Below are 27,268 nucleotides of genomic sequence, written 5' to 3' on the forward strand. Positions count from 1 at the left end.
ATAAATGTAGGCTGCCGTTGTTGTCGAGTCAGAAGATTGTGGGCTCAAGTTTCACTCAATGACTTAACACTTCAGGATGCTGTTAAGGAAACGCTGGGATGACGGAGAAACCACCTTTTGATCACGACATTAAAATGTGACCATGTTCAGGTGGATATATGGGAAAGCCATGGCAATATTTTAAAATAAATAGGGAAAGTTCTCTCGTGTCATGGCCAACTAGCATCTCCCAGTCAATACCAACCAACAAAAAGCAGATTAGCTGTTCATTTATCCTGTAACCTTAGTATTGGAATTTTCTGTGTGCAAATTGGTTATCAGATTTGTTGTCAGGATAACAGTGTATCTCAAAACGTAATTTACTGGCCATCAAGCACTTTGGGCTATGCGGGGGGTAGCATTAATTAGAGTTTTGTTCTTTACTCATGTATCAGTTTTGTTTGCATATTGATACTGTGCTGTTTAGAACACACATCACAAATGCCTGGGCTTCAATCGAGCGCGGTATTGACAGTGTCAGGTTAATTCAACATGTAGCTCGTGACAACCAGGAAGTAAAGTTTGTCATTTCTTTTAAATGTTTTGGGATTCTGCATTTGTTTTTTTTAAGGAATGTTAGCAAAGAATTTTGAAGAATTTGCACCAATTGTAAAGGAATCAGTTGCAAATATCTTGGATAATACGAAACATTAGTCCATGCGGTCTGACGGTTCTTGATCTGGAAGCAGTAGCAACAGGAAGGAAGATGCAAAAAGGCTATTTGGCCAGAAAGAGAGAAGGCAAAAAAGCGACTGTTGGAAAGAACAAATAGTAGCAGCAGATTGGAGAACAGAGGAGATACATTTGGAGAGAGAGAGTGTGTGTGTGTGTGTGTGTGTGTATAGGCGGCATGGACAAGTTGGGCCGAAGGGCCTGATTCCAGGCTGTAAACGTCTATAACTCTATGGCAACAGGTCAGAAAGCTAAAGAACAAGGTTAGAGAAGAGATTGTGAATTGGATAATTTTACTGCTGTCGCGTCAGTTTTGCCAGTCAACGGGAGAGTTTCACAGGGTGCTTTAAAGTATCGGATTAAGGAGTCTCTGGAGAATCTGTGCTTTCAAGACTATTGTGAACCTAGCTAAGGAGATGCTGCAAGAGTATGCCGCTTGAGTGGCAACTGTCTCGGGGGAATACGGCTGTGATGAACGGAACTCAAGGGCCTAATCGACTGAGTAAAAAGTGAGATCTTCTGTTTCAGAGACACCGAACTTTAGAACCGCACATGGTGATATTTATCTGGTGGCTGGTGTAGGTATTTGAGAGACATATTTTTATTGTGTTGACTGTTTAAAGAGAAATTTACTTGTTAATTTTAAGTGTTGTTTTACGGTTAATTCAGGTTTAATTTATATTGATTCGAATTCATGTTGAAGCAAAAGATACAAAAAGTGAATCCTTCACGGGGAGCCGGTGTGGTTATCATTTGGTAGATTTGTTTTGATGGGGTTTAGGGTTCCCCAATGGGGGAATTAATATTCTTGGCTAAAAGGTGACATCTCGTTATTGCAGAACACACCATAAGCCATGGGGTATCAGAGTTTGGTCTCACCTGTCTGTACCATAGCGTTGGATCCATTCCCGAGTGTTTGCTCGACTCCAGACCAGGTTTTGTTTCACACACCTCCCTCCCAAGGTGGCTCCCCTCAGTCAATTTCATCTTTAATCCCTCAGCCTGCTGGGATTGCAGCTTGGAAGCATCGTCTGCTTTTGCCATGATGGCATATTTCATGGAGTCCGTTGGTTCCTTGGGCTTGTTGGGCACTGGTTTGGCAAGGTCGGTTAAGCTGGGGGCTTTCGACAGCGTGGCGGAGGCGGGCGACTTCTGCTTCCATTCTTCCCTGTCTCGGTCTTTCATGCCATGCTCTTGTTTCTTGTCAGCGTCGTTAGTGCCGTGTTTCCCACGGTTCTGCTCTTGCCTCTGCTTATGTTGCTCCTCGCACAGTTTCTCATATTGCTGCCTGTAGGCTGGATTTGTACTCATCACGTGACTGTGGTACCCTTGCTCACTGTACCCGTACTGGGGCATGTATGCATACTGACCATAATAGAGAGGCTGCATGTACATTTGGGGTCTTTGTTGGATCACTGAAGGATGATGGCCTGTGCTGCCCATTTCAATCTTTTTATCCTCTGCACTCTCAACTTTGACCCTCACCTCCACACCCTCCTCATCCATCTCCTTCTTGATTTTGACTGAGTGACTGACTGCCCCTGAACCGCTACCGGTACCCCCAGGGCTCGAGTGGGCGTAGTTCGGGGAGTAGTAGGCATCATAGCCCTGATAGTAAGGAGAATGAGTTTCTTTAGTCAAAGGCGGCTGAGTTCTTGACGAAGAGGATGAGGAGGAGGAGGAAGAGGAGGAGGAGGAGAATAATGCTTTCTTGGCACTTTCCTTCGCCATTTGGTCCGGAGATGACGTTTTGACTTTCGCCCCTTCTCCCTTCCCTTCTCCATCTTCTCCCGCATCGGAGATGTCAGAATATGCTGGACTATTGGTCTTGACCGAAGAGCTATCAGCCCCATTCTGCGTCACCACATGCAAAGGTATTATAGGCGTGACCAAGCCAGTGCCTTCTAGCCTGTTGGCCGTGCCTATGGAGGGGCTTGGCGCATTGTCGGTAAAGCTGTAGATTTTGTCCGCCTCGGCTTTGATACTTGCCAAGCGGCTCTCGTGCGACTCAGAAGAACCGTTCAGGAGGCCCTCGCCTTTGGGCGTAGAATCCGCAGCAGAGTCTCGGAAAGGGCTTTTGCCATCCTCGGGCTTCCCTCCTTTCCCCAGTGGCTTCGGGCTCGCGGTCTCCTTGGCGTCCTTCCTCTTCTTCTCCTTTTTCTTCTTCTCTTTCAGGGGGGTGAGGGCTGGGTTCACTGTAGACGGCTCCCCCATGATAGTCGGCTTGGGCTGAATGGCCTTGAGTGGGGGGCTCTTGGACAGTGCTTGGACCACAGTGGTGGCCAGACCTGGAGCAGGCCCTGGGCCGGAGGCAGTGAAAGCAGCAGTGGGGAAAGTGTATATCTGTGCTGGCATGGCAGGGACAATGGGCCGGGCTGATTTGGTTTTGAGGGGCAGCTTTTCTGATTTCGAGCTGCTTGCTTTCTTGGGTTTCTCCTTCTCCAAGACCAATTTCTTTTCACTTGAATCATCGCCATCGTTGCCTGTATCTTCGCCTGGGCTGGCAATTGGGGGCCCTTCTTCTGCACACTCAATATTATACATCCCACCAGACTCAGGGTCAGCCTCTGAGGGGCCTTTCTTTTTACCAGAGGCCTTCCCGGTACTGAGCTTTGAGGCAGGGGAAGGGCTATGCGCCTCCATGCTGCCTTCCCTCCTCCCTTTGGGTGTGACCGAGCGAGCAGGCGACATGGAGCCCTTTGCCTGGTTGAATGTGTGAGAGCTGGAAGAGCCATTGCAGCTACTGGAGTCCTGGCTCAGCAACGGGTGCTGGGTGCAGTCCTCGCCATCCGAGTTCTTCTCCTCGCTGTCAATGTCTCCCTCAAGCTTACCATCACTGTCTGTATGCGCGTGGGCCTGGTGATACCGGAGGCCATTAATGTGCTTGTACTTCTTGCTGCAGTTAGGGTGGGGACAGTCAATGAGAACAGGGGATGGGCAATTATGCTCAGGCACGGGGGGCTCAGTTTTAAGTGCTGTGACTGGAGTCGGGGTCACTGCTCCCCGCGAGTTTGAACGCATCCGTTTCCCTCCTTTGGAGTCCTCAGAACTCGAAGTTAAATCCAAGTCTGGGGCGGGTTTAGTTTTCCGCTTGTTGCCCGCTGAAGGACTCGCCTTGATGTCTTCGACTGTGTTTGTTGGGGTGCGTCGCTCGGAGGAGTTCTGACTGCCCCGACGCCCCTTGCTACTCGTGCATGCCCGAGTCTTGTTGACAACTTTGTTGTCCGGCACTGGGCTGGCCTCAACCACTGGAGCATTTGTGTTGGGGCGGGCTCGTTTCCCCCTCCCTCGATTGTTTCCTCTCATCTCGAGGTCACTCGTAGGTGATTCACAGAACCTAGAGAAGGGAAATAAAAGTCAATGACGGCAGTGAGCAGAACATCATAGAGACCTGTCGAGTTTCTTGTTTAAATGAGGTTGGGACCCAAGTATGATAGACAATGAAAAAGATCTAGTGACCAGTAAAGGGCTGAGCTACTTATGACACCTAATCTGTACACGGGGAGAAAGCAAGGCTATTAATGCTTTGGCAACAGATTCCAAGTACATGAACGGTGGCACAGTGGGTAGCACTGCTGCCTCACAGCGCCAGGGACCCAGGTTTGATTCTGGCTGTGTAGAGTATGCACGTTCTCCCCGTGTCTGCGTGGGTTTCCTCCAGGTGCCCCGGTTTCCTCCCACAGGCCAAGATGTGCAAGTTACATGGATTGGCCATGGTAAATTGCCCCTCAGCGTCCAGGGGTGTGGTTAGGTTATGGAGTTACAGAGATAGGGTAGGGTGGACCTGGTTAGAGGGCTCTTACGGAGGGTCCGTGCAGACTCAATGGGCCAAAGGGCCTCCGTCTGCACTGTAGGGATTCTATGAAAAACCACAGGAAAGGACAGCACTTAGCTCTGCAGTGAAGGCAAATCCGAGCGTCGATTGCAGTAGCTTTTTCCATTGGTAGGTTCTCACCCATGGCTTCCTCAAGAAATAAGGGAAGACCCACAAGCTTTCTCATAGAGTTAAAAGGGCTGGAAATCTATTAGAGCAGGATGTATCACAGGTTTTCTTGGATATTTTCTAATGGCCTATCATAGTGAGGCTTGTGCCAGGCTAGGGAATTGAGAAATCAAGTGAGAAACAGATGCATTTAATTTCTTAAAAACTTTTTTTTTTAAATTGATTCCTGATGATTTACTCACTAGCTGTGGCCCAGTAACCCCTCTCCACCTCTTCCATTGCGGTTCCGATACGATCACCAAGTGGGGAAGAGCAACTCAGAACTATTCTTCCGCTGATAACCTTCTGTTACTGCAGGGAATCATCTGGCTTCTGCTTGACACTGCCCCACAGTAAACTAGGTGAGACCAGGAACATTTGGGGGTGCCAAGCCATATCCAATCACTCTTGGCTGAGGTAGATTGATGCTATATCCTCGTAGCAACTAAAAACTCTTCAATCTTTTAAGATAATTTCCAAGTAAGGCAGCATGGTGGCACAGTGGTTAGTGCTGCAGCCTAATGGCGCCGAGCACCCGGGTTCGATTCCCGGCCCTGGCTCACTGTTTGTGTGGAGTTTGCACGTTGAAATGAAATTAAATGAAAATCGCTTATTGTCACAAGTAGGCTTCAAATGAAGTTACTGTGAAAAAACCCTAGACGCCACATTCTGGCGCCTGTTCAGGGAGGCTGGTACGGGAATTGAATCGTGCTGCTGGCCCGCCTTGGTCTGCTTTCAAAGCCAGCGATTTAGCCCTGTGCTAAACCAGCCCCATTCTCCCCGTGTCTGCGTGCCCCCCCCCCCACCCCCCACCACACATACAACCCAAAGATGTGCAGCGTAGGTGGATTGGCCACGCTAAATTGCCCCTTAACTGGGAAAAATGAATTGGGTGCTTTAAATTTAATAAAAAGATGATTAGAGATTAAAATTAACATAAAAGTAACACCCACTACTCCAGAGCTCAATTAGAGCAGCCTGGGAAACGGGGACTCCAATCCTCAAAGTGTTTATTGAACCATAAAGTCTACTCTTAATTCAAAGTTCCTTATTTCAAGTTTTGACTTTGCAAAATGTATGTTGCTTATTTCAAATTATTGGATAACTCAAAAAAATTCATCAAAATAATGTTTGAATGATCGGGACAGCAGAACAGGTGTGAAAGTATTGAGTGATTACGAGAGCACAGAGGAACCCGCAAATCACAGAACTGCCTGTACAAAATGGACACAGTAGTAAGAACCCCAGCAAAATGGAGGCGAACATTGTGATAGTTAAAGGCACATCTGGATGGTATGCCGAGAAACTGTAGATTCATTTGGGATCTTTAAGCTGGAATAGTTTTCCTCATGACCCCTGCTGTGTACAACCGGTACACTGGGGTGCAAAGTGCCACCCATCTATTTACCATTTCAATGTCCCATGACCCTTACCAGTCCGAGGGACAAGGGCAGCAGACGCATGGGAAAACTGCCACCTTTAAGTTCCCCTCCAAGCCAGGCACCAGCCTGACTTGGAAATACGTCGGCGTTCCTTCAGGAAACTTCTTCTCTAACAGTACTGTACAACAATAATAATCGGATGGCACGGTAGCACAGTGGTTAGCATTGTTGCTTCACAGCATCAGGGACCCGGGTTCGATTCCTCACTTGGTTCATTGTCTGTGCAGAGTCTGCACGTTCGCCCTGTATCTGCGTGAGTTTCCTCCGGGTGCTCCGGTTTCTTCTCTCAGTCCTAAGATGTGCAGGTTAGGTGGATTTGTAGCACTAAATTGTCCCTTAGCGTCCAAAGGTTAGGTGGGGTTGCTGGTTTATGGGATAGGGTAGAGGTGTGGGCTTAGGTAGGGTGCTCTTTCAGGGGTCGGTGAATACTCAATGGGCCGAATGGCCTACTTCTGCACTGTAAATTCTATGATTTTTTTTAAATTTAGAGTACCCAATTAATTTTTTCCAATTTTGTTTTTAATTTAGAGAACACAATTATTTTTTTTCCAATTAAGGGGCAATTTAGCATGGCCAATCCACCTAACCAGCACATCTTTGAGTTGTGGGGGTGAAACCCACGCAGACACAGGGAGAATGTGCAAACCCCACACGGACGGTGACGCGGGGCCGGGATCGAACCTGGGACTTTAGCGCCGTAAGGCAGCAGTGCTAACCACTGCACCCCCGTGCTGCTCCAAATTCTATGATTCTATCTGTGTCGCAAGTAGGCTTACACATTAACACTGCAATGAAGTTACTGTTAAAATCCCTCAGTCACCACACTCCGGCGCCTGTTTGGGTATACCGAGGGCGAATTCAGAATATCCAATTCACCTAGCGAGCACGTCTTTCAGGACCTGTGGGAGGAAACCGGAGCACCCGGAAGAAATCCACGCAGACACGGGGAGAACGTGCAGACTCCGCACAGATAGTGATCCAAGCCGGAAATCGAACCTGGGACCCTGATGCTGTGAAATAACAGCGCTAATCACTGTGCCCATAAACGTGCAACCCGAACCAGCAAATCGCTGCAGTGAACCTTTAGGCACGTGCAGCGGATCGAGGCGGTAGCTCACCACCACCGTCTCACGGGTAATTAGGAATGGGCAATACATGCTGGTCCATCCAGCGGCTCCCGCGCCCAATGAACAATTTGAAAATCTTTACACTGCATGTCTCTTTTATCCCCACAGCTTTACCCCTCTGCTCACCTTGGGGGTGCCCAGTCATGTCTTGTGCAGTCCAAAAGAGTTCCAACGTACGTCTTGTTGCGCCAAGTCACATTCACCACCAGGACACCTAGCAAATAGGGTAGAGAGAGAAAGAGAGGACATGAGATCACTGGTAAATCATCATTGTGGCATGTGCTAAATGACAATGACACAAATACAACAAGTAATCATAATTCATAACATTAGTTATGCGCAATCATTAAAATAAAATTACATATGAAATAACGAAACGATTACACAATTATGAACATTTCCGTATACAAATAATTACAATACATTGCAAAATGTAGGTTGCCTTAATTTACAGAATAGAAAGGTTGACTGCCCTCCGCATTTTGTATTAAAAGTCCTGAGATCACACGGCGTCTGGTTGAGTTTATTAAATTCTCGGTCATTTACATTCTCTTTCTGAGTTTTATAAAGTCGGGGACTGGGCTTCTATTTGTTTGATATCTTATCTGATGGTGTATTTTCTCCTTAACAATGAAAATGAAATATTCAGTAACTCGGAGGACCATATAACCTTTGATTTAATTAAAAAACACCAACCCCAAGTCTAATGTACCACATTCTTAAGTAAGCCAAGTCTTCAGGGAGCTGGAGGATTTACTAACAGGATGTATCCTGCAGGAAGCTCGGATTTGTGGGCATGCGGCTTTGTATTCTGGGTTCACCCTAGATGAAGCAGGAAGCGGAACAATTTCAGTCCATTCGCTGCCCCGCTTGCCCCCCCCCCCCCCCCAACCAACCCACCATGATCCTTTCAAGATGTATACCGGGGTCAAAAAACATTTAGCTTGTACTCAAATTGTGTTTCTTTAAAATAGAGCAAGAGAGATCTGGTAAACTTGTCCCTTTGATCCAAGCTCCCAGGAGAGGCAACGGACACATTAAAGCTTAACCTTCATTACATATTCAAGCTTTCAACGCAGGTACAGGTCAGCACGGCCCACTCCCATCTTAATACGGCTTCCGATTTCAGTCCTGTTAGACATTTACGTGTCCGCCTGTGGCCCTGTTTATCGGAACAGTCAATGCTGATCCGCGTGTCGACGCTGACTTTAGCAGAGAAATAGGCGGTGTGAAAAATGGGATCAATTGAGAGGCCTTGACTCCTGCAACTTGTCACAGCCAGCAGAACGCGGTTACGCAGGTTATTTTTCCCATTTATCAAGTACAAACCCCATCGCAAATGACCCCAGCGAACCCAGCAACGATTGGCAACATCCTGGAGGGGGGGGGGGGGCTCGCTGCCAGTCTGGGTCAACAAACAAAGCATCGCACTGACCCAAGTACAACAAAGCCAGTGTTCCGTGTAGTCTCTTTGTCAAACCGCTTTGCATCGTCAAAAGACACCAGGCCAAGTTTCTGTTTCTAAAATGAAAAAGACACGGAATTCGAGCCGCATTGTAAACTAACCATGGCGGGTCAGCTGGCATGGCATTAATGGTGCCAGCCCTCAAAAGAGCAAAGTCAGATCCAATTTATTCCAAGCAAGCACTTGCCACTTGGCAGCTGCCCAACGGAAAGCAAGTCCAAAATATCTTTCAGTGTTCACGCTGTACTGCAATTATCTTGCCCAGCTCCTGCAGAACAGGATATAGATAAGCAAATCAAACACATTGTCTACCTGGAGTGCCAGCACTCCAGAATCCAATCCAATGTACTCCAGAGGCTACAGAATCAAACTTTGCTGACAGAACAAGGCCATTTGGGACATTGCACCTCTGCCTTTACAAACACCGCGTGAACTCCAACATTAGGTGGCAAGTTTTGACAAAGGGTCATCCGGAAGCGAAACGTTGGCTCTTTTCTCTCCCTACAGATGCTGCCGGACCTGCTGAGATTTTCCAGCATTTTCTCTTTTGGTTTCAGATTCCAGCATCTGCAGTAATTTGCCTTTATTAGGTGACAAGTTCCTCACTTATTGTCCGGTTATTTATATTATGTACAAACACGGACATTAAAGATTGCCAGGGTTTGCAGTTTTCTGATGGATCTGGAGACTGATCCTTAGTAGAACAGGATGGAGAGTGTGCTGCTCCATATTAATAGGTCGTGGATTTGCAACATATTCTGGTTTGATCACGAGACGATTTACATTACAAATATCAACCACCGTGCCAGGTCAGACCAAGTACATCTTGTAAAAGACACTGCAGACTGACGGAAGCCAACAGGAAATGCCAGTGCCTCAGCCAGCAGCCACAGTACTTGAACCGGCCTGCAGGGGGCAGACCATGCCTAGTAATGGTTGTACTCCAGCACTTTGTTCCACAGGACACCTTCCAGTCTGGAACTCCCTTAACATGCAGACAAGGCCTGAGCGGAGGCTCCTCTGCCCCCAGCCAGTGTCACTCAGTCGGTCTCTCCTCCCCAAATACACGCAACCTCACCTGGGTGCTCCCTATGAACTATAGTTCTCCAGAGGTTTCTGTACTTTGTACAAAAAGAGCCTAAATTTGGACAATGAGACATAGCAGCAGAATTAGGCCACTCGGCCCATCGAGTCTGCTCCGCTATTCATTCATGGCTGATATTTTTCTCATCCCCATTCTCCTGACTTCTCTCCATAGCCCCTGATCCCCTTATTTTTTTTTTTTAAATTTAGATTACCCAATTATTTTTTCCAATTAAGGGGCAATTTAGCATGGCCAATCCACCTACTCTGCGCATTTTGTTTTTAGGTTGTGGGGGCCAAACCCACGCAGACACGGGGAGAATGTACAAACTCCACAGAGACAGTGACCCAGGGCCGGGATTCGAACCTGGGACCTCAGTGCGGTGAGGCAGCTGTGCTAACCACTAGGCCACCGTGCTGCCCCCTCATCCCCTTATTAATCAAGATCCTACCTATCTCTGTCTTAAAGACACTCAGTGATTTGGCCTCCACAGCCTTCTGCGGCAAAGATTTCCACAGATTCACCACCCTCTGGCTGAAGAAATTCCTCCTCATCTCTGTTTTAAAGGAGCGTCCCTTTAGTCTGAGATGGTGTCCTCTGGTTCTAGTTTTTCCTACTAGTGGAAACATCCTCTCCACGTTCGCTCTATCCAGGCCTCGCAGTATCCTGTAAGTTTCAATAAGATCCCCCCTCATTCTTCTAAATTCCAACGTGTAGAGACCCAGAGTCCTCAACCATTCCTCAAACACGCTCTTCATTCCAGGGATCATTCTTGTGAACCTCCTCTGGACCCTTTCCAAGGCCAGCACATCCTTCCTTAGATATGGGGCCCAATACTTCAATGGAAGAGAAGGTACTGCTGAAGCATGACTTGGGCATTTTAACAGCTTGTAGCCCAGGGCCTTGACCCCCAACGTTGTTACAGTGCTCCTTCAGCTGAGCAGGCAGGCCCCAAACTCTGCACTTCATTCCCTAAACATCTCCCGAATTCCCTCCTTGGCCACCGCTCCTCGTATTTCCTTTCTTGGATCAGTGTCAAGATTTCTCTCATTGGGTTCCTGAGCGACTTCTTGTATTAAAAGCAGCGACAGAAATGCTCCCCTTCCAGGAATGCCCATCCTGAAGCTCTGATGGGGCATATGGGCGCGAAACGTTAACCCTGTTTCCTCTATTCACAGATGCTGCCAGACCTACTGAGATTTTCCAGCATTTTCTGCTTTATATCAGATTTGTAGCATCCACGGTATTTGGCTTTTTGTCTGTACAAAGTGCACGTTGCTGCTGCTATTGTTGGGGCCAGGGTGCAACATTAGCCGGAATTGGAGATGAATCCAATTTCTTCACTCCTTGTTCCCTAAATTAACCCAAATTTATCTGTTTAATCCTCAGGAGACTTTAACCAGCGAGTCGGAGGGGAGGAGACGTGAGAGCGCACGGGGGAGAGAGAGCGCAAGCGAGCACGTGAGAGCGAGAGAGAATAATCTGCAGACACCCTCATGCGCTCTGCCACCAACACTGGAAGAAGCAGTCCTCTGATCTGTGTGTGATGGTCAGTCACAGCTGGGATTTCAAGCTGTTCCCCCTGGCTCTGGGAATTTTCTTTCCAACATCTGCACTTCCTCAGAATAGACCTTTAATTAATTGGTACCATTTATGGTCAATTACATCATTAAATTGGCTGTTGACCTGGACTGGATCCAGATGGATAAACCTCGGGAAATCAATGCTTTTCCAGACACAGAACCCACCCCAACAGACAGTTATTGTACCTCGAGGGGATCTGACACTCTCAACCTTCCCTCAAGCGCGCTGCCGAACACGAAACAACCTTTAATCAGTTACTACTTGGCAACAAATAATAAAAAAACACATCAACACATTGAACACTGATGGGAATAAAGGCAAACAAGAACAGAACCTGGTAAAAATACCTGATTCACTTGTTGTGACAGTGATTTTGAACTACAGTCACTAACTAGACTGAAGAACAGCTAGAATAGGAAGGAAATATTAAATGGAGGTGCTCGAAATTATCAAGAGTTTGATGGGGTAGATAAAGTGAAATTGTTTCAGAGCAGTAGGGTGGCGCAGTGGTTGGCACTGCTGCCTCATGGCTCCGAGGACCCGGGTTCGATCCCGGCCCCGGGTCACTGTCCGTGTGGAGTTTGCACATTCTCCCCGTGTCTGCGTGGGTCTCACCCCCACAACCTAAAAAGATGTGCAGGGTAGGAGGATTGGCCACGCTAAATTGCCCCTTAATTGGATAAAAAAAGAATTGGGTACTCTAAATTTTTTTTAAAAAAGTAAAACTGTAGCTATTGGCAGCGATGTGAACAATCGGAGGACACAGGTCAAAGGTAATTGGCCAAAAGGCCAGAATGGAAATAAGGGTTGTTTACACAGCCGGTTGTGGCTTTCTGGACTGCACTGCCTGTAGGGGCTGGAAGCACATTAGATAGTAACTTACAAAACGGAATGGGGATTGTATTTAGAGGTAAGGTGTCCAGGGCTACGGGGAAAGAGCAGGAGGGGGAGGCTAATCAGATCGCTCTTTCAAGGGGCAATTTAGTGTGGCCAATCCACCTACCCGGCACATCTTTGGGTTGTGGGGGCGCGACCCACGCAGACACGGGGAGAATGTGCAAACTCCGCACGGACAGTGACCAGCGGCCGGGATCGAACCCGGGTCCTCGGCGCCGTGAGGCAGTAGTGCTGACCACTGTCCCTTTCAGAGCTGGCGCAGAAGGCATGAAGGGCTGAATGCCAACCACAGGCACGAAGGAGGCCGCATGCAGCACGCTGCTGAAAGAGCAGCGTGTGCGTGACCCGCTCCCCCCGCTTTTTACCCACCGTTAAAGGGCACAGGATTTAACAAGAGTTGGAGGTTCCAAAAAAAAAACTCAAGTTACTGCAAAGACCTGTGACTGAATGCACCAACTGGTCAGAGCAGTGAAGGTTAGGAAGGCTGGGGAACATTCAGGGATCACATGAAGATGTCCGATGGTGTGGACATATCGATTTCTATCCCTCCAAAATCAATTATATCGAGGCAGAGTTAACCGCACACGGAAAAAAACCCTCACACAGGCTCCATTGTAAAGAGTGCATGGCCAAACCTCCCCACTGTGCAAGGCATGCAGAACACTGTGTGGCATAATGAGGGGGGGGGTTTGATAATGGGGTGCCCTGAATACACGTTTTTAATGTAGGGGCTGGTTTAGCTCACTGGGCTAAATCGTTGGCTTTGAAAGCAGACCGCAGGCCAGCAGCACGTTTCAATTCCCGTACCAGCCTCCCCGAACAGGCGCCAGAATGTGGTGACTAGGGGCTTTTCACAGTAACTTCATTGAAGCCTACTCGTGACAATAAGCGATTTTCATTTTCATGCGAGCGGGTTTTCTCCCTGATCACTAGCAGTATTTTTCCAGCTGAAACAAAGATTTGCATGGGCTCACCCTGGGCCTTTCTTTGATAAACCCCCTCCACACCCTCAAACAGGCTAGAGATGGTACGGTGACCTCGCATAACAGCCCTCCTGGCCCACACACCTTGTAGCCGGCACTGCCAGGCAGCACGGCCCCCCAGTACACCTCACTTCATTCAACACAATAGCACAGGTCGCAGATGTTCCAACAATTGTGAGTCACTGTGCTGCCTACATGCAGTGCACAACACACAAACAAGTCTTTCAACACAGCAGTAATTATACACCACGTGAGCCTCCTCCCACACTATTTACTTCATTTCACCTCACAATATCTCCATCCATTCCTCGCTCTTTCTTGCACTTTTATCTAGATTCCACTTAAATGTTATTCACCTCAATCCAGCCAAGTGGGAGTGAAGCATAGGAAACACTCTCCAGGTAACGAGGTTCTGCCCGAATTCCTTCTGAGATTTAGTTAAGGCGAGCTATCTTTTTTTCAAAAATATTTTTATTCAGGACATTTTAATTTTATTTACAAAACACAATATTCCATCCACCATTGTACATTTCTCACGATAAACACCCCATCCACCACATCACCCCACTTGCCCGTTTTATAACTATAGAACAAAAAACAGCCCCCCGCCCAACTCTTAAAGAAGGAGATGAACAGCATCCACCTGGATTCGAACCTCTCCTCCAAACCTCCAATGGCAAACTGTATCTTCTCCAAATGTAAAAATTCCAACAGGCCACACACTCACCCCGCTGCCCATTCCGGAGCCCGCCACCCTAACACCAGCCTCCGAGCGGTGTGTGTGGTTCACCGGCCCCCTTAAACACCTCTGTCCTCCACCACCTCTGGAAAGAACCCATTCATGCGCGTCTTTGTCATGCGTTTAAACTGTATTGGTTTACAGTTAAGGGGCTGGTTTAGCTCACTGGGCTAAATCGCTGGCTTTTAAAGCAGACCCAGCAGGATGGTTTGATTCCCGTACCAGCCTCCCCGGACAGGCGCCGTAATGTGGCGACTAGGGGCTTTTCACAGTAACTTCATTGAAGCCTACTCGTGACAATAAGCGATTTTCATTCATTCATTTTCATATTAAACTCAATCTCATACATGAGGAGGTCGAGTTTATCCTCCGCAAGGCCTCACTCCAAACCCCCCTTCAAATGCCTCCTCCCACTTCCTCTATCTCCTCCATCGAGGCCCTCTCCCTGTCCATTAATTGCCCATAGATGTTGGAGATCTTGCCCTCCCCTGCCCCACCCTCAGGCACTATCTTTCCCAACAACGAGGGGGGCAGTAACTACAGACACGTGGCCAGCTCCTTCTGAGCGATCTTATATGTATGGATTCTAGTTTTGGACGCCACACGAATGGAAATATCATTGCTAGTTTCACCCTGTTGAAGCCGTTTAACAATTTTAAAGTCCTCTATCAGGTCACCCCTCAGCCTTCCCTTTGATTTAGCGAAAAGAGCCCGAGTCGGTTCACTCTTTACTGAAAGGTACGATAACCCCCCCGAAGTTCTAATCTTATTTTCTTAAATAACGTTTGCAGTTTCTTTGTAACATGGCGAACCAAACCCACTCAGCAGTTAAAAGTGTTGTCCAACCAAGCCTTATTCCTGAGGATGGCGCCGGAGCGAGGCGACTCTCTGCAAGCTCTCCTCAACAGATCCACTTTTAACTTTATTTATACTCGTTCTAACCTTTTAAAAATTAATTCTAAAGCTAACATTATTACTAACCTCTCTCTTTTATCCCTCTTATGGACTGACCTCATTAACACTACACCCTGTATGTTTCAACCGATGCCAATGCTTATGTAGTTACATTGTATATCTTGTGTTGCCCTATTATGTATTCTCATGTATTTTCTTGAATTCTGTTTAATTCCCTTTTCTTCCCATGTACTGAATGATCTGTTGAGCTGCTCGCAGAAAAATACTTTTCACTGTACCTCGGTACACGTGACAATAAACAAATCCAATCCAATCATACACCTTTAACATATCGGCTCTGCTTTTCAGTTTTATCCCATTTGAAATGAACATCCAATGCTTGGTTTGCCCATTCTTGTGGCTTTGGTAGCCCACACAATATTCCCAGGCCTGCTCGTATCTCGCCTCAGTTTAGACTCTTGTTTCCATGGACTCCCCCATTTCCCCCACCAAAATTTCTCACTCGTTGATATTGAAATTCGTCCGCCATTGACGGGCCAATTCTGCAATGTGGTCTTGTTGTTCTGTCAGTCGTCCTTAGTATTAACTACGCCCTCCTCCCCCCAGTTTGGTGTCATCGGCAAGTTTTGATATTGTAATTCTGAGTCCCGAGTCCATCTCGCTCATGCAATCAGTGAACCATAAGTGGACCCACCGCCTAACCTTGTTGAACATCACTTCCCACCTTCCGCAAGTAACTACCTTTAACTCCCTCCTCCCTGTCGATACTTGTATCAGAGTTGGGTGTATTTGTCTTGGAGTGGCTGAGCATAAGAAACACACACATGCACGCACCCACTCTATAACCCAATCCACACTGAGGTAATGTGTGTCTAATCGGAATGGAATGTCAGCCAGCAATCTGCACAACAAATTCACTTTTCATTAGGAATGAGAGGGATCAGAGTTTCCTGAAACCCGACCTCCCTCAGCATTTCCACAGACCAGCTTGGCTGGCTGCCAAAGGTCACACTGGAGTAGTTTACCAGCAGTTGAGTGTTTGAACAGAACCAGCAATTAAAAGGCAGATGACTTCCCTTCCCTCCAGATAGGCCTCCTCGACCTCATCCGCACACTGTTCTACAGATTGCACCACTCCACACAACGCCTGGTATATCCTGGGATTGTGCATTGGGATCACGGCACAAGAGCTAACTTGCAAAGTTTTCTACATTGGGCAAATTTGCAAGTAACCGATTCGCGCTGGTTTTATGCCAAAATCTCATGGAGCAAGGATTTCTTTAGTTGCTTGGTGCTTCCAATATACATTCACCCTCTGCCCATTACCTTTCATTGCCTCCCGCGCAAAATACCTGCTCACTCGGGTCCCTTGCACGAACCAGTAATGCTTAAAGATGCGCCTGAAGATTCAGGTGCAGTACGTCCAAAAGTCATCAAAGTCAGTTATCCTAAATTCGTGAAGTTTGCTAACAATTTTCTTTAAAAAAAAATAAATTCAAAGTGCCCAATTCTCTTTTTTATTCCAATTAAGAGGCAGTTTAGCATGGTCAATCCAACTACCCTGCACATCTTTGGGTTGTGGGGGTGAAACCCATGCAGACATGGGGAGAACGCGCAAACTCCACACAGACAGTGACTCGGGGTCGGGATCAAACCCAGGTCCTTGACGCCGTGATGCAGCAGTGCTAACCACTGGGCCGCAATGCGGTCCCTAACAATTTTCTTTGGGATTCTTCTTATCGACGCCAACACCACACTGGCCTTGCAACAGAAGATGGATATTAACTAGCCTCAGAGACTGACAATAGTGGTGTTTCGGAACCCTGGGGTCACAGCAGACCAGAGTGAAGCTTAATGTCAAGTCCGCACATTGTTATCCTCAGGGAATCGAGACAAAATGAAATGAAATGAAAATCGCTTATTGTCACAAGTAGGCTCAATGAAGTTCCTGTGAAAAGCCCCTAGTCGCCACATTCCGGCGCCTGTTCGGGGAGGCTGGTACGGGAATCGAACCCGCGCTGCTGGCATTGTTCTGCATTACAAGCCAGCTGTTTAGCCCACTGTGCTAAACGGGTAATACTTGCCAATCGCAGCGGCTTTGTGCTGTCAGACCTGTTGTGATTGTCCAGTATTATCTGTTTTACTTTCCGGTTCCAGCATCCGCAGTAATTTACTTTCATCTCCAAGGGACCCCAGGTGAAATCTATGACATTAACTTGCCTAGCACAGACACAATGGGCTGAATGGCCTCCTTCTGTGCTACAAATTTCTATGACATGACCAAATAGAAGCTTTTTTTCAACTGAGTTCGTCATAAGCTCACACATCTAATCCCCCAGTAGCCAAATCCACAGCACTAACAACTCCATTTCCCTTACACCAATACAATTGAATAAATATCGCCAACATCTCTTCCAGAAATGTGCTTCGGGAGAAAGGCATTCAGGTATAGGCCAGCAGCAGAGAGAAGATTCTACACAAGTCATTCAGGATGAGTTGGAAGTAGCCAGCATCATGGTTTAAATAATCTCCAGTCTGTTGGATTTGATTTATTGTTATGTGTACTGAGGTACAGTGAAAAGTATTGTTCTGTGTACAGTCCAGATCGTTCCATACATGAAAAAATATAGGACATATGATAGATACACAATGTAAATATATAGACACAGGCATCGGGTGAAGTATACGGAGTGTGGTACTACTCAGTAGAGAAGATGTGTGGAGAGATCAGTTCAGCCCATAAGAGGGTCATTCAGGAGTCTGGTAACAGTGGGGAAGAAGCTGTTTTTGAACCTGTTAGTTAGGGTTCTCAGCCTTTTATATCTCTTGCCCGATGGTTGGAAGAGAAAAAAACCCGGGTGGGAGGGGTAATACTCGACGTACACATTTCAAGTCCACAAGACAGTATACATACAGATTACACAGGCTGGACACATAGCTCAATTCTATTTGTAAACAGAGTACGACCAATAAAATGTACATAAAACTTTAAATTATTACCGTACATATTCTGTTTATAGAGCTTAATGCCCATATCCAACAAGAGGGAATGTAGCCGTCTCTAGTCATGATAGAGATATTAGGAATGTTTTAGGGGTTAAACGGACTGAAGAAAAGGACTATCAGCAGAGTCAGAGGGATACACCACAGCCTGAGTTACCTTGATCCATCCAAACTTCACCTCATTGGCGGGAATACACAGGATGCATTTTTCAGCCAGGATGGTCCTCCCAAGATCTATTGTCGTTCGGGACAACCTAGTTTGACCAGCCATCAGACCATCACAGAGTCTGATGATCTATTTGTCCATTATTGGAAGGTTAGTTCCAAATAAATGGAATAGCTCTGTTCTTTTGCATAAACAGCAGTGAGCAATCAGCCAAGAAATCCGGTCTGACCACCTCAGGGGAGAACCTTTGTTTGAAGAGCTGGGCAGAGCCTACAGAGAGGGACAGGAAGTGTTGTTTTGGACAGTTACAAGCAGAAGGCTGGGAATACAGAGGACGGAAGTCATAAAAGTTGCCACTGAGGCAGGCTTTGAAAAAAGATTCTGAACAAATGTCCCTAACCAAAGAAAAGTGTTTCACAAATGCAAGTATTCCCGTTGTCTTTGTGTAAGTGGAACGTGAGCTGCATTATTGCGTACAGTGCGATTTAATGAGAACTCATGTGTGAAGGTTAAGAAATTACATGTAATCCGTTGGCGTTAGCTGAAGTAAAAGTTTAAATATGGGTTTCTCTTCTTTTGTTTTAATAAAGTTTGTTTATAAAATAACCACGCCTTATTTCTAACATTATCAGTCCCGGCCGGAATCGATCTTTCTGCAGCCTTCAAACTTAAAAACACGCTATGTATCTGGTTCAGGCATTGTTGAGAGCTGACCAGGCATCGGTAACACTCTCCCACTAACATCCTGGGGGTTATCATTAACTAGAAACCGAACTAGACCAGTCAAAAGACGCTCCTCCCTCTGCAACTGGATCCTCGACTTCCTGACCCATAGACTACAATCAGTAAGGATGAAAAAACACCTCCTCCACGATAGTCTGCACTACCGGGGCGCGACTGCATACTATGCTCCACACACACACATGACTGTGTGGCAAAATTCAGCTGAAACTTCATCTTCAAGTTTGCTGATGACATGACCGCAGTGCATCGGATATCAAACAACGATGAGTTAGAATACAGGAGGGAGATAGAGAACCTAGTGGAGTGGTATAACGACAACAATCTCTCCCTCAATGTCAGCAAAACTAAGGAGCTGGTCATTGACTTCAGGAAGCGAATTTCCATACACACCCGTCTGCATCAATGGTGCCGAAGTGGAGATGGTCGACAGTTTCAAATTCCTAGGTGCGCACATCACCAGGAATCTCCCCTCATCCACCCACGTCGACGCTACGACCAAGAAAGCACCAACAGCGCCTAAACTTCCAGAGGAAACTAAGGAAATCCGGCACGTCCACATTGACTCTTACCAATTTTTGCAAGTGCACCATAGAAAGCATCCAGCTTTGACAAAGGGTCATCTGGACTCAAAACGTTAGCTCATTTCTCTCCCTACAGATGCTGCCAGACCTGCTGAGATTTTCCAGCATTTTTTTCTCTTTGATTTCAGATTCCAGCATCCGCAGTAATTTGCTTTTATAGAAAGCATCCTATCTGGCTGCATCACAGCCTCGTGTGGCAACAGCTCGGCCCAAGACCATAAGAAACTTCAGAGAGCCATGTACACAGCCCATCACGCAAACCTGCCTCCCATCCATTGACTCTGTCTACACCTCCTGCTGCCTTGGGGAAAGCGGGCAGCGTAATCAAAGGCCCCTCCCACTCAGGTTATTCTCTCTTCCAACCTCTTCCATTGGGCAGGAGAACACGCACTAACACGTTCCAAAACAGCTTCTTCCCCGCTGTTACCAGACTCCTCAATGACCCTCTTTTGAACTGAACTGATCTCTCCACACATCTTCTCCACTTTGTAGCACTTCACTCTGTATGCTTCACCCAATGCCTGTGTCTATGTATTTACACTGTGTATTTATTGTATGTCCTATGTTTTCATGTATGGAACGATCTGCCTGGTCTGTATGCAGTCCAATACTTTTCACTGTACCTCGGTACACGTCACAATAAATCTAAATCTGAATCAAGATGAAAATTGTGGCTACAGAGCAGGTCAGAAGCTGGGAATTCTGTGGTGAGTAACTCACCTCCTGATTCTCCAAAGACTATTAGGTCACACTGCAGTTATTTATTTGCACATACTGCACAAAGCTTGTTACCTGTTTATAGATACTATGCATGCAACTCATAGTTCCTAAAACACAATGCTCAGACACTGCGCACAATGGAACTTCCAGTAGATACCAAGGAATAGACCAAGCCCACGGCACATGAACTATTGGAAATTCTGTTAGCTCATGCAGCAATCTAATCTTTATTAGTGTCACAAGTAGGCTGACATTAACACTGCAATGAAGTTACTGTGAAAAGCCTCTAGTCACCACATTCCAGCGCCTGTTCGGGTACACTGAAGGAGAATTCAGAATGTCCAATTCACCCAATAAACCCGTCTTTCGAGATTTGTGGGAGGAAACCAGAGCACCCGGAGGAAACCCGCGCAGACACAGGGAGAACGTGTCGACTCCGCACAGACAATGACCCAAGCGGGGAAATGGAAACTGGGACTCTGGCGCTGTGAAGCAACAATGTTAACCACTGTGCTGCTGAGCAAATGGAGCTACATGTTGGGGGAAGGGTTCATTGCTCATTCATGCACAAACCACCTTTTGGTTGAGATGACACACGAGCCCCGCTGGCCTGTTGAAGTTAGCGTGAAGACGAGCAGGCGTTTTCTCAGCACCCTGGCCAACACTGAACGCTGACACACAAACACATCGAGCGGCCATTCACCTTGATGCCGTTCCCGTGTCTGCCTGGGTTTCCTCCGGGTGCCCCAGTTTCCTCCCACACTCCAAAGATGTGGTGGTTCGGTGAATTGGCCATGAAAAAATTGCCCCTTAGTGTACAGGATGTACAGGTTAAGAGAGGTTACAGGGATAGGGCATGGGGGTGGGCCTCCTTCTTTCAGAGGATCGGTGCAGGCCCAATGGGCCAAATGGTCACCTTATGAACTGTAGACATTCTATGATTCTACATCCTTTTTATAATATGCTGACGAGAATGGCATGTATTGCTCCCACGTGTGCTGTAACCAAGTCTTGACACAGGTTCAGATGTACTCCTTACTTTTCAATCCTATCCCTCAAGAAACAAAGCCTAATTGTTGGTTTGCTTTATTTGACAGCCTTGTTAACCTGTGGTGCAATGTTTAGTGGTTGGTGTATTTGCTTGTACTCCAAGATTTTGCTGTTCCTCAACCCCACCTCAACCTGTACTTTCCAAATAACGTCACCTCCCTATTCCTCCTGCCAAAATGTACTACCTCAGGTGGCACGGTGGCACCCTAATTAGCACTGCTGCCTCACGGCGCCGAGGATCCGGGTTCGATCCCGACCCCGGGTCACTGTGCGTGTGGAGTTTGCACATTCTCCCCGTGTCTGCGCGGGTCTCGCCCCCACAACCCACGTGTCGGGTAGGTGGATTGGCCGCGCTAAATTGTAAAATAAATGAATAAATAATTGGGTGATATAAATTTATTTTTAAGAAAGTATTACCTCACATTTATCAGTGTTCAACTTCATTTGCCTATTCTGCAAGCCATTGCCAGCTCTGCATGGGGAATGCATTTCACAGAGATGGAAGCTGTCTGCTCGCATTGGGGGGGGGAGAGAGCAAAAACAAAAGGCCTCGGTGTTAGCTTTTCAAACGGGTTGAACGTTTAAAGAGACATTCCCTTCCCAAGAGTCTCATGAAGGCAGAGGAACACCTCAGGGATCCCGGAACGTGAAATAAATAAAGCCCAGGGGATAAAGGCTAGTGGATGGGGCGGGGGAACAGAGTGGAATGAAACAAAACAAAAATAGCAACAAAGAAATGATGTGCCTGGGCTATAAATCATAAACTGCTTACAGTTTGGGGAAAGAATGCAAATCGCTGGTGAGAGCAGCGCAGCGAGCCGATAAATCAACTGGAGTGACATTCCCAAGATTCCAGACTAACACCTTTTTTGGTTCAACTCTCCCACGGAACACAGTTTTGAAGCTGAAACGACCCGAGACATTGGCAAGAGGTGGCCAGCAGCTCCAGTAATCGGATTCATGTCTGAACGAACGAGGAGAATAAAGGGTGGAATGCGAGGGCACGATCTGCCTTGGGGGCTCCTTGCACACAAAGCATCGCCTGTGCGAAGATGGGAAGCCAGCCACGATCTGCTCGGCTCAGAACAAAACTCTGCTCCGACAGGCTGTGTTTGCACAGCGTGGGCCAGGCTCACTTGCTCATAAATGTTTCATTAGGCCCGTCACTTGGAATGAACTCATTTCCCTTGCACAGACGTGGTGAGCCTTTGTGACAACGCCATCAGCAGCCGGCAGCAGCACGGCCGGGCGCGGAGAAGCCGGTCTCAGAGCGGGGCCTGTCCGACGTTCCCCTTGACACCAGCAAAATGGAGCCGCGTGGCAGGTTTTCGACCAGCACCTTTGCTACAACAACCAGAATTTACAACATCGGAAAGGCCGTGGGTATGGCCAACGGCAGCAAACAGGTGGCCGGGGGGACGCATGCCAATAATGTGCCACCTTCTGTTTCAGGCAGCTGGCATAGAAGACGGGCTCTGCTATCGACACTGGCAATGTGGGGGTGGGGGCTCCGGTATCTGATGCTCACCCGGTAACCTGACTACTCGGCCTCTGGGGCTGCATTTTGTTCCAGTGCAAATTCCAAGGGCGATGATATCGCCCAGTTGAAATGAGTCTTTGCAATCCAAGAGATTTGATAAACAGCAGCGTAGTTAGTTCAGTTATAGGTCAACATTTCAAAGGGGCTGCATCCACCACTTGCCAAAGAGCACACAGTGGGGCCGGGTTCAAAGGACTTGCATTTACTTTTCAACATCCTGTCGCATTTTACAGCCAATTCTGAAGTGTTACTCTTGGAATGTAGGGGTAGGTCTCCGCTCTCAATATCTCATATTTACTGCTCCCAATCCCTACTGCACTGCCATAAAGTGAGAACAGAGGGAAAGGCAACAAGTTAGTCCTAGATACAGGTGTGTTTGCTGTAACATATACCCCCCACCCCGTAGCTGCCTGGACCTGGGTGCGGCAGCCTCTGTTGCAAACATATGGTATCGGTTACAAGAACCCAGGCGTGGTCATATTTGCAGCAATCCATGGGACACGAACTGCACGTAAATTCAGTAAGGAGACAACTAGGTAATCCTCCCTGTCAATCATGCCTGGAGACCACACTGCTCTGAGTGACTGAGACTGACGCTCAGCGTGTGTAACTATCACCCTCTGGTTGCATTGTGAAATGAAATGAAATGAAAATCGCTTATTGTCACAAGTAGGCTTCAAATGAAGTTACTGTGAAAAGCCCCTAGTCGCCACATTCCGGCGCCTGTTCGGGGAGGCTGTTACGGGAATCGAACCGTGCTGCTGGCTTGTCTTGGTCTGCTTTCAAAGCCAGCGATTAGCCCAGTGAGCTAAACAGTAGGGGAAATAATCCTGCTGCACTTTAGAGAATATTTGCTGTTTTCACCGTGAATTCAGCAAATTAAGGGCACCCACCACCAAGCCACTGATTGACACAGTGGTGCAAATATTTACTTGCTTTTACATTTTTAAAATATCATTTACATTTCAGTTTCCACTTACAAAAGTATTCGCAAAGGAAAATGAAGGACAAGATCCATGATAACATCCATTTTGAAGTAACACAGGTTTTAAAGAGAGAGTTTTACCTCAGGATTCTTGTAACATAGCAGTAGAATTGTCAATTAACCTTTTCTGGTTTTGGTTGATATTTTACCTATTGGTCAATAACCCTGAAATGCTGATGCGTTGGTAGACCGCCCTTTAGAAGGGCCAAACATACAAAGGAACCGCAACAATTCGGTTAGGGGCCAGTAACATTTGTTGGCAAGTAGACAAAATTTGAAATTCCAGTTACTTATCGAGAGAATAAAGTCACAAAATTCCATGGTTTCAAACAAACAGCAGAACTCCTGCTATACAGGAATCAACAAGGCAAACAGTCAATATAGTCAGTCCTCAATTTAAGTCACCGCTTTTAACATTGTTTCGGTTTCACTTAAACACAAATCACGCTTGATTCTTTCCAAAAGATTAGGTCCATTCCCCATCCAGAAATGAAAATACAGCCCTGCAATTATAGAGCATCTTTCACAATCATAAAATATCTCACAGCACTTTGTAGCCAATGAAGTGAAATACGGGGGTAGGAGAGAAAGGTTGGGGAGCGGCTTTAGCTAAATTGCTCCTTCAGAGAGTCAACACAAACATGATGGCTGAACAATCATGTTCAGTGGTGTATTAAGTTTATGATTCTAAGGACACAAGAATAGTTAGAATGTCGAAAGGAGCAGAATCAGAGTTACAGAATGTGAGTTTCTGTTTTTCATTGAACAGTGTCACAGAAGAGTAAATACATTAGAATAGATTCTAATGGCACAGTGGTTAGCACTGCTGCCTCACAGTGCCGGGCCCAGGTTTGATTCCGGCCTTGGGTGGCTGTCTGTGTGGAGTCTGCACACTCTCCCCGTGTCAGCATGGGTTTCCTCCGGGTGCTCCGGTTTCTTACCACAGTCCAAAGATGTGCAGGTTAGGTGGGGTTACGGGGCATGTGTAGGGGAGTGGGCCTCGGTGGGGGGTCTCTTTCACAGGGTCGGTGCAGGCGCAAGGGTCAAATGGCCTCCTACTGCATTGCAGGGATTCTAAGGAACAAAGAATGCAGCAGAAGACATGTTAGCTTTAAAAAAACAAATAGGGAAGAAAATACAACAAAACAATATTAAGGTCAGTAATTTATTTTATAAAGGTGTCCAGGCCAATGCTTTTACTTCAGGGAAAAGTTCAATATTATCAAATCAGAGATAAATTCAGTGGAAATCTGGTCCAACTGTGGTCCTGACACAACAAAACCCCAACCCATCTGCACCTGAGCTTCTGACAGGGAACTCCCCACCCAAACTGTAGTTACACTGCATTCAAAGATTAGCATCAGTTCCCGGGCAGCACGGTGGTGCAGTGGCTAGCACTGTTGCCTCACAGCGCCGAGGGCCCGGGTTCGATCCCGGCTCTGGGTCACTGTGTGTGTGGGTCACTGAGTTTGTACATTCCCCCCGTGTCTGCGTGGGTCACCCTCACAACCCAAAGATCTGCAGGGTAGGTGGATTGGCCAAGTTAAATTGCCCCTTAATTGGAAAGAAAAAGAATTGGGCACTCTAAATTTATGAAGAAAAGATTAGCATCAGTTCCAGTTTATCTCTCTCGGAACTCGTGATTTCTACTCCGCTATCATATTAAATATCACTGCATCATTCCTGACCCGTGAAGAGTTTCTAACAATGGCATTTTAGGCTTTCTCGGCCAACTTTCTGACGTATCAATTCACCGCTGGAGTTTAGTTCCAGAGGCACGAGGGGCCCGTTCTTCAAACAGCCACTCTTCTGTGTCTATCTGGACAGCGTCAATAGGTTGGTTAACCACAAGAGTACATCACACCTCCAGGCCCATCACTATTTAGAACACAGCTGGGTAAGAATTCGCTTGGTATTGGCATTGTTAATTCTCTCAGTACAAAAAAAAAAGTCCTGCTTACAGGTAACATTGCTGGCATATGATTAGAAAATTTGCCGTTTCGTTGCCAGGCATGTAACGAGGAGCAAAGGCACTCAATTCATATCTCAACATGGCTACTGGCTGAGAACACTAGTTCCAAGGCGGTTAATCAAATTCTTCTTTATCATTTTGTGGCCCGGTGTCAAGTTTTGCTGTACAACAGTTGAGTAAAGTGCCTCGAGATACTTCATTTAACTTAAACGTGCGAGATATATTCAAATTGTTGTGGGCTCCAATTACTGGTCTGGAGAAATTTCCAATGCTGCATCTTTAAAACATGGAGTTTGATCTCGACTGAAACATTTGAAGCAATTTTTCAAGGGAGTTAGCCAAGGTGGATTGATCTCCATTGTTCAAAACAATGACCAAATTAATTACAGCCCAGTTCTAAAATTGCAAATTATTTTCCGTAAAGCAAAGTGTGATTGTCATCCCTGCTAGTTTTTTTTTAAACCTCTATTAATATTTAATCCATATTTTGCAGTTCATGCCCAGAATAATTGCATAGAATGTTACAGTTTAGTAACAAGTCATTCAATCCGACACTTGTGTGTCAGTGTTTACATGCCAGATGAGTCACAACCCAACTTCCTTCACCTCCCTTTATCAACACATTATTTTATTCTTTTCTTTCATTCCATTCCCCTTGCATTCACCAAAGCTGTTCATGTGGAAAAAAAGTTCCACATTCTACCTGTTCTCTGGGTAAAGAGCTTTCCAACCAATTTCCTTTTTTTTTTGGATTCCCCCGATTTCCTAATTGGATTTATTAACGACACTCCCGGAAGTTGAAGCAATTTCTCTACCTGTCCCCTATTATAAACACGTTCATCATTTTAAAGGCGAGAAAGTAACCTTTCAGATTTTTCTTTGGTCAAGAAGCGAACCCACAACCAAGTCAATGTTTCCTCAGAGCTCAGCCCTCGCGAGCGAGTGTCGTGTTGTCCTGCAGCTACAGAAGACACGGATCCTGTGGAGAGGCCTTAAAGAACAAAGCTTCCTAAATGGAGATGTCAAATATGTGACCTGTGGGCCTGATCCGGTCTTCGATGAGCGCTGCTGCTTAGTGGGAGTCCTACACAAGCTGACCTGACGTGTAAGTCATCACGAGCCAGTGGAGGAGCTGATGTGACAGTTACACGTTGGAAAATGGCAGCTCAAGAAGCTCAGTGACTGTGTGGGTAGCGATCCCACGTTCTGCACTGTGGGGTTACCTGGACTGTCGGGGTCACAATAAGCTTGGACAACAAGATTTGCTCTTGAAATGTCACGTAGCCCGCCGAAAAGCAAGAACTGGGGTGAAAATTTCAACAAAGGCTGCTTTCCCTTACAATTACACTCCAGCTCCTCCATGGTCCAAACACACTGGTGCAAGATTCCGTCTCTCCCTTGCTAGCTGCTTCAGCCCCTCCAATCGCCATTGCTCCCTCCCAATCACTCTTGCTGCTTCTCCAGAGAGTGAGAAAATCTATGACGGGAGGAGCAGGCAAGGCAAGAAAGAAGGAACCTGTGATCGGAGGAGCTGGAACCGTTATCCCAGACAAGTTCCACCCACTCAACTGTGGAACT

General features: G+C 46.7%; 1 protein-coding gene across 10 annotated transcripts in view; it reads right to left on the minus strand.

Moving 5' to 3' along the window:
* Positions 1-27,268, minus strand: part of LOC119956851 (zinc finger protein 609-like) — a 201,607-nt gene that overhangs the window by 42,913 nt on the left and 131,426 nt on the right. For all 10 annotated transcript variants that reach the window (XM_038784353.1, XM_038784354.1, XM_038784349.1 and 7 more), the window contains 2 exons: positions 7,389-7,476; positions 1,591-4,048 (listed from right to left, as the gene is read on the minus strand). In XM_038784353.1, coding sequence (XP_038640281.1) covers positions 1,591-4,048; positions 7,389-7,476 — 2,546 coding nt within the window. The remainder of the gene's footprint in view (positions 1-1,590; positions 4,049-7,388; positions 7,477-27,268) is intronic.

Source organism: Scyliorhinus canicula, chromosome 24 (genome assembly GCF_902713615.1).
Source record: "Scyliorhinus canicula chromosome 24, sScyCan1.1, whole genome shotgun sequence".
Lineage (NCBI taxonomy): Eukaryota > Metazoa > Chordata > Chondrichthyes > Carcharhiniformes > Scyliorhinidae > Scyliorhinus > Scyliorhinus canicula.